The sequence below is a fragment of the Petaurus breviceps genome, unplaced genomic scaffold, assembly GCF_028583685.1.
Source record: "Petaurus breviceps papuanus isolate PSGF00001 unplaced genomic scaffold, PetGlider_PUasm1.0 90784, whole genome shotgun sequence".
Taxonomy (NCBI): domain Eukaryota; kingdom Metazoa; phylum Chordata; class Mammalia; order Diprotodontia; family Petauridae; genus Petaurus; species Petaurus breviceps.
The window spans coordinates 13,936,796-13,945,382 of record NW_027187345.1 but is presented as its reverse complement, the minus strand read 5'-3'; the positions used below and the strand labels follow the sequence as shown (position 1 = coordinate 13,945,382).

Genomic DNA, 8,587 nt, shown 5'->3' with positions numbered 1-8,587 from the left:
CTCATTCTTGCCACCTTTGTCACTGACTTCTCTCTTTGCAGAAAGCAGTAAAGGGCTGCTAGTGACTTCCTGAAAGAAACGCAAGAATGTGATAGAAAGTCAATGAAGAGCTCTCAAATACAATATCCCTATCAGCCAGCCATCAATCCTCCCTCTGTAGGAATAAACAGAATTTTAATCGATAGAAGACCTTACTCTCTGGGAAAGAAAAAAAAAGCTACCACATCTTCCCTTACTATAATTATAGAATGGGATTAGTTAAAAGTAGATATTAAGTGACAGGAAAATAATGATAGATTGAGACAAGAAGTGAATAGATGAACTATCATGGAATGATAATGATGCTGACAATAACATTTATGTAATACCTTAAGGTTTGCAAAGAACTTTACAAATGTTATCTTATTTTCTTCTCACAACAACCCTGTGAGGTAGATGCTATTATTATCCCAATTTGATGAGGAACCCCAGATGAACATGAGACTGAAAAAGGTTAAGTGATTTGCCCAGGGTCACACAGGTAGTAAGTGTCTGGAGCTGGATTTGAACTCAGATCTGCCTGACTTCAGGTCCTTCTCTATCAACTGTTACCTAGCTGCCTATTTAGACTGAGAAGGCTAAGAACGATTTGATTTTAACTTCAATTATAATACTCAGCATCACAGTTTAAGAATAAGGAGGAAGGTTATCCCCTTCCTCAATAACCCTTATCTATAATTTCTCTATTTCTACAACAGGAATGGTAATCACTACCCTCATGTGGCGTCATGGAGAGTGAACATTATTCCTCATAGTGGAGAAGCACATGGATCATATGCACATGAGTACGATCTGCCCTAATTCCCTTTTGCTCTGAGTCTCTTCTTTACCATGGTCCCCTGGATAGGGCTAATCAAAACTCAAGGGAGGGCTGAGCTGGGGACTGTAAAACTCCTAAAGGGACATTCTCGGTCTTGGCTCTCTTTATCAAATAAGCTGCCCTTTTCATCCTTCCCCCAAGAAAACAAGCAGCCAATCAATCAATCAAAAAGCATTTATTAGGTGCCTACTATGTTCCAATACTCTAGAAGGTTCTAGGGAATATAAAAACAAAAGATGAAAAAAAATTCTGCTACCAGTCAAGAGCTAGCTCTTATGGAGGAATCACATAAAATAGTCATTTTCCTCATCTTTTCACAGATTTATCAGAGCAGGTGTTCTTAACCTGGGAGCTGTGGATGAACTTTTTCATAATATTTTAACAAGTTTATTTCAATATGATTGGTTTCCTTTATAATCTTTTGCATCATATATTGTGCATTTAAAAACATCACTTTTAAGAGAAGAGGTCTATAGTTTTCACTAGACTTCCCAAGGGGTTCAGGACAAAAAAATGTTAAGAATCTCTGCTACAAGAATGGTGGCAAATCGATGCACTTTCTCCCCACAGAACAAGAAATTCCATTCCATTCCGCGAGGATTTATGGAACCTCCATCTTCTAGCCTTGGTGTCTGGCTCAGTCTCAGGCCACATGGCTTCCATCTTTGTTATTTTTGTTGTAAGAGATGAAATCTGTATCATGATAGCTTTTCTCTCCCTTTCAGGTAGCACATGATAACATACAACATAACAAGAAGGTGGCTGTAGTCATGAATTTTTTATAAAACCACCTGAGGTTGACCTGAGTCAACCAAAAGGAACAGACTGACTACAAGTGGTGTCAATGGTGTTTGTAACCTTGTTGTACCACAGAAGACTGAGAAGGCAGAGTTCAAATACTTTCTGCCCTTTCTTGTTCAATTCATAAATTTCTTTAGAAGGTGCTCCAGAGAAAACATATCTTTAAAGCAAAAATTAGACTAAATGTCCATGCCAGAATGATAATAATAATTATAATAAATAGTATAATAAGCCACACCACACTACTGTTCAATAAAAATCTGTCTTTGAATCATCTTACAACATAGTCCTGTTTCCCTGACAGGAGCTTTAGGGAAAGGCGGGAGATTTTACCCACTAGAGACTACATAAGGAAGAACGAACCTTCCCAAATTTCTGATAAAAATCTTCTTCTGCACGTGCCAATGCCTCTTCATCAATATACACTGCAGGTCTTTTGGACATAAGGAAGTACTGCACTTTCCTCAGATTCCAGCCCATTACGTACTTGAGCCAGCCACACACAGCAGCTGTAGATCTGCCAACACCAGCATTGCAATGTACGTAGACAGTGTGTCCATTCTCAAGCAGGCCGTGGAGGAGACAGACCGCCTGAGGCAACATCTGCACTCTGCCTAGGATTGAGAAAGCAAGGCACATACACATTAGGAACAAAACCTGAATATCACAAGCTAATAATAACTTGTCTGCTGCACCGTGAAATCAGGATGCTATGCAGGGTGAGACAGGCACAGGACAGCTTGTTTCTTTGCAAGGGTTGTTTTCTTTTAAAAGAAAAGGTAAAATTTCCCAACATGGTTAATAATTTCATGAAATCACACTTTAGCAGGGTCAACTCAAAAGCAACAGATCAACACCTGCAAAGGCCTTCATTTTATATTGCTTGTCTCTTCACCACTACCCCCCCACAGAATTCCTTCCATATCTGGGCAAATGTCACTCAACAAGAAAAGTTGACAAATATTTCAGGGTGGGCACAGCATTTTTTTCTTGACATGGATTACAGCTGTCTAATAGGATAACCACAGACTGAGCAGAAAAATATTTTATTTCACAAAGAACCTTTCAGCTAAGTGCACCTCAATTTCATTTCATTTACATGTCATTCCAAGGATATTTTGTTACACAATATTAATATCAATTCTTACCCATTTGGGTCACATAATAGAATTAGTCCAGAGAATTTAAAGAAATAAATCGAGTGTATTCAGTCTATGTTAATTTGAACTTAGAATTTGGACTACATAATATGGATATATAACAGCATAGTAATCCCTGACTTAGAGTCATGGTTTGAATTCTACCTTTGATAGTCATTAGCTATGTGACTCTGGACAAGTTATCTAACCTATCATCATATAATGCAATAGTAGTATATGCCAGGGGTTTTTTAAATCAGTTTTCTAACTTACACATAAGTAACATTAAATTTCTTTCTAATAATATCAAAATAAGCAAAAAATGTATATCCAAATTAATGCCAAATAAAAGCTAGATATCAAAGAATTAGTTCCAGCATAGAAAGAAGAAAATAAGTAGAAGGGACCAATATCCTAGGAGACAATATTCAAGAGAAGGGGATAAAATAAAATTCATGGTCCCAGACAATTATAGGCAAATGCATAAATGAGTAATGAGCAAGATGAACCAGAAAAAATATAAGAAGGTAAATTCACCATCACTGAGACTTAGTGGGACTGAAATCATGACTAGAATGTATCTGAAAAGGAATAAAAAGAAAAAGTGGGTGATAATGTAGTAGTGTTACATAGTAGGACTCCTAGTTCATCTATGAAAATCCAAGAAGCCAAAGGGGGGGGAGGGGAGAGGAATGATCTACAGATTTATAGAATATTACAAGTGAAAAAGATTTAAGGTAACCTTCATTGTCTTCATGGACCAAGCAGAGGAAGAAACAGAACATGGTAGTATAATGGAGTATATTACAGATCATTTGTACAGAAAGAAGAAATAGATGATGAATTCAGCAAACAGATCCTGAGACAGGACAAAATGGCGATGGAGACCTTCACCTGCCCAGACATTTGCTGGAGCTCTTTCTGTGCTAAAGAAGAGTAGCTGATAAACTCTTAACTTGCCTTAATAATTTTATTCTTCAAAGGGCAGAGGAAATCATGAGTTGAATTGCTATTTTAGGTTTGACCCTGATTAACAAGGAGGAACTAATTGCTAAAATAGAAATGATAAGAACCTTCACAGGAAGAAACCACTTCTTTTTAGAGTTTGTGATAATCAAATATCTTTCTGTGTTAATATCTCTAAGATCAACCTGTTTATTATCCGTATTTTGTACATCTGTATATAAAATTATATGAATTTATATTTTGTATAGATGTACATGTCTCCTCCAATGGAATGTAAACTCCTTGAGGGTAAGTACTACTTCATTTTTGCCTTTCTATTCCTATTACTTAGCACAGAACTTTGCCTTTATATTCCTATCACTTAGCACTTGACAAATCCCAATTTGTTCTGTGAAGTTTGGATTCAGTCAAAGGGCTGTACTTGAGGACCTAAAGGGACTCAAGGCTGCAGGTTCCCCACCCCTGCCCTATCCAATTCCTCATTCCTTACTGCCCAGACTTTTGTCTGCTGTAATAATCCTTTATTCCTCTCACTCTCTTAGACTTTCGTTTTGTTTTGTTTTTAATCTCTACTTGACTTATACCAGGGATTCTTAACCTTTTTCTGTTTCAGACCCCTTCTGCAATTTGGAAATTTTTCTTAGAAAAACAAATGCATGTGCCCAAGGTTAACAATCCCCGTCCTAGACTCTGAACCTTTCATAACTAGACTTAAGGTACCTGACTACTGTGCCCTATCTTAGAGCTGACAGCTAATTTAAGAAGCAAGCCTTTAGGACTTCTCCTTTCCAGCCCCAGCCCTGGTCATGACTCACTCTAGGTACGTTCTTTTCCAACCGATTTAAATCCCAGTGTGACAGTAAAAACCTCCCAGGATGCGAACCATCTTTTCTCTGTTTTAATCTGGAGCTAGATCCATTTGTGGCCCTCAATTTTTTTTCTGCCCACACCAGAAAATGAGTACAAAAAAGAGTTACCTTATTTCTTTCTTACTAGAAGCACTCCATAAAATAAAAAAAAAAAATACTCTTTCTTCCACAAATCCTAGTTCTTGCCTGGTTAAACCTGTGATGCATCCAGACTTACCCTCTGGTCCTAGTCCCAAGTGACTCTCCTGGTCTACTGTCAGCCATACCCAGGTGTGCCACAGACCTAGCTGAGGACTGAGTACTGAGGAGATTTTGAAGGGGTAAGAGATGATTTGAAGGCAGGGGCTGTCCTTTGCCTCTCTTTGTATCCCTAGCACTTAGCACAATGCACAGCACAAACATTAGTAAATGTTTATGACTATTACCAAGGGCTTCTATTTAAGGCTAAGAGTTGGAGATGCATACATACATACACATACATAAGTGTGTATGTATGTATATATATATATATTTATATATATATTAGTTTGCTCACTATTAACAGTTCACAGTTTCTTATACATTCCTCTTTCTTGTCCTTCCCTCAATATTAAATGTTTCTGTTTGTTTAGTTCATAATAAGAAAGGTTTTTGAAAGAAATAAATTTGAAACATCGGGTATTACCAGAGGAGGGTGCCACAGCCAGGCATCAGCAGAAGGGCACTGAGGGATAATGAGTAAGGAGGAAAGATGGGTACCAAAGAAAAATTTCATCTTCTTTGCATTTTTCCCAAAGGCTAGCTCTGGAAAGATCAATTCTGTTCCCACGCATGTTAGTCATGCATATACATGTTTATATAAATATACATCACTTTCAGTAAAAGGTATTGGGGAAGGGTTAGGTTTGGTTTTTGTTGATATTATTTTATCCATGAATAACTTTTTCCCTGAAACATTCAAATGTAATGCAGACACACTCTCCCTAGTGTTGTCACAGACACTTCTTGGTAGTCACATTAACAGACTGCGAAGAACATTGGGTATATTTTGAATGTCAGACGGAGAGTTCAGGATCTGACCTTGCCTCGAGCCTTTGCTAAGGCCCATTAACTGTCCCCAGAAATTAGTACGTGCATCCATTGCCATGCCACAAATTGGAATCATAATAAGAGCAGTTTCCTTGCAAAAATATGAACTGAATTTGAAAGAAGGATCTTGAAGCAGGCATCAGGTTTGGGTGCTTTTTATTGCTCAGGTAAAATCGCATCCTGAAGGTGGGGTGGGGTGGGGGGAGGGGAAAAACAACACAAACATCTTCTCTGCCTACAACAAAGCATACAAGTGATTGTACAATTGATTGTACAATTGATTTTAACAGCTCAGTGACAACTAGTGGTGACAGTCTAGCCTAACAACTGTCTTCTGTCTTAGACTTCATCTGACAGCATTATGCTGCAGCTCAAAACACTTCCTGATAGATTTTTCTCTAGGGCTCTAAAAATATTCAGCTGAATTAATCTATATGTTCACATGCTCATCCTGTGAGCCTCGCAGGCGGATTGATTTATTGATAAAATGTCCCACTGGGATGCAGGAATGGTTATTGACCCTTTGGCTACTGGCTATTCTAGGGAAAGTCTGGCTCAGAAGAAAACCCTTTAGCCTTGAGGGCTACATAGTGCACTCTATTGCACATAATAGAATAATGGTCATGAAGGGTTTCCTTGGATCACAGCACTAAAGTTTAGGCTTAGAAACTACGTAGGCCAACCTCCTTATTTTACAAAGGAGGAAAGTGAGGTCGAGGAACTTTAAGGAACTTGCCCAAGTTTACACAGGCAGCAAGTGGTGAAGCTAGCTTTTGATTCCAAATATTGATGCCAAATTCAGTACTCTTTCAATTGTACCTACTCCTCTCTGAGAAAAATAAATCATTTTAATATATTTCAATATGTTTCTATGAGAGGCAGCTTGTTGTGGTGGACAGAAAGCTGCCCTAAGAATCAAGGAGCCCTGGTTTTAGGTCTTGCCTCTAACACATAACAGCATTGTGATCCTGGGATGGTCTTTAAATCTCTTAGGACTCCAGGAAATTCTCTAAGGCTACAAGCAGAACAGTACATACTTTGGAAGGAGAAGGATTTTTGTAGAAAACACCCTATACCAATGAGATCACAGGTCCACATCCCCCACCTCCCTCTCCCCCAAAAAATGTTTCGATGTGTTGCCATACCAAGAATGATGTTATATTATTAGTAGTCAAGAAGCATTTATTAATGAGTGCTCTGTGTCCCATTTAGCACTTTGTTAAACACTAGAAATACAAATATAAGAAAAAATAATTCCTGACCTTAGGAGCTTACATTCTTATGGGAAAGCCAACACATAAAATGAAGCTTATAGAAAGTGGGAAGGAGAGGTACCCCATACTAAGGCACGATGTAGAAGCCCGGAGGAATACAGTCCAGTGCAAAATGAAGAGAGAGTTGGCCTGGTAGCCCTCCTTAAAAAGATTCTGCAAGGAACCCTCCACCATCCGATTAGAGGGCAGAGGATACTTCTGAAGTGTGAATTCCAGGGCTGAATGTTCTAGGATGAAGAGCTTTCCTGGGCATGATGAAAAAAATCCTGATGAGTAATATGCTAACTGGCATAGTCTAATTGTCACAGACTGGCACCTACATCTCTTTAACGCTAAAAAAAAAATGTTTATATAAAAATTCAGCAAGATATAGACATGTTCAGTTTTAATTCAAGCTTCTGCTCTTCAATCATGAAAAATGGTCAATTAAGCCAACAAGTGCCTTCAAATTCCCATTACCATTACAACAAGGAGAAATCAATAGTGCACGTGAAGACCATGCAGGGTTTCGGTTGGGATAGGAAATGACACGAGGAAGTTCATTAGCAGAATTCTTTGAAGCTTCATCACGCCTCCTAGTAATTACATTGCAGAAACAAAATCATAACCAAGGGCTAAACCTCCAAACTTCTCAACTGTAAACAAGATTGTCAACTTTGTATCTTCACAATTTAGCTTCCAATCTGATCATTCAAATGAAACTGCTCTCTCCAACAAAGTACCAAAGATATCATAATTGCCAGATCTGATAGTAGTCAAGAAGCATTTGCCCTAATCTTTCTCCACCTATCTCCTGCATTTGACATTGTAACCATCCCCTCTTCTCTGGATTTTTCTGATATTACTCTCTCCTGGCTTGTCTCCTACCTGTCTGACAACTCCTTCATTGTTTCCTTTTTTGAGTGTGTTCCAAGACTCTGTCATGGCCTTTCTTCTGTTCTCTCTCTCTCTCTCTCTCTCTCTCTCTCTCTCTCTCTCTCTCTCTCTTTCCCCCTTTCTCTCTTCCTCTCTCTCTCTCTCTCTCTCTCTCTCTCTCTCTCTCTCTCTCTCTCTCTCTCTCTCTCTCTCTCTCTCTCATACTTATCACCTTGGTTCATACACCTCTTACTTCTCACTTAGATGATTTCCACAGTCTCCTAATTCATCTGCTTGCCTGGTATACAATGTCAACAGTATATAGGATGGACAGGAGTCCAAAGTAATTTTCCTCAAGAGTAGATCTGACCAAGTGACTCTCCTAGTCAACCGACTCCAATGGAACAGGAACTGATTGCCTCTTTGGATAAAATATAAATTATGTTTAGTTTTTAAAGCCCTTTGCAACCTGTCCCCAACCTATCTTTCCAGCCTCATTGGCTGATACTCCCCCTTCCGCATTGCTCTTCATCCAAACCACCCTTCTCTCTGTTCCTCATACATGACATTCCATTATTTGGCTCTAGACCTTTTGTCCCATCCATGCCCCGTACCTGGAATGTACTCTGGTCTTACCTCTACTTCAAAGACTCCTCTCTTCCTTTAAATGCAACTCAGACACAATCATCTACATGAAGCCTCTCCTGATACTCCCAACTGTTAGTGCCCTCTTACTCAAACCACTTTGCATTTAAC

The 8,587-nt window shown here is 38.8% G+C and overlaps 1 protein-coding gene across 1 annotated transcript in view; it reads right to left on the bottom strand.

The window, feature by feature from the left end:
* Nucleotides 1–1,026: 1,026 nt before the first annotated feature.
* The window catches only part of EPM2A (EPM2A glucan phosphatase, laforin), a 174,163-nt gene continuing 166,602 nt past the window's right edge, over nt 1,027–8,587 (bottom strand). Inside the window, exon 4 of the mRNA XM_069069734.1 lies at nt 1,027–2,274. Within this exon, the coding sequence (XP_068925835.1) occupies nt 1,997–2,274 (278 nt within the window). The 3' untranslated portion in view covers nt 1,027–1,996. The remainder of the gene's footprint in view (nt 2,275–8,587) is intronic.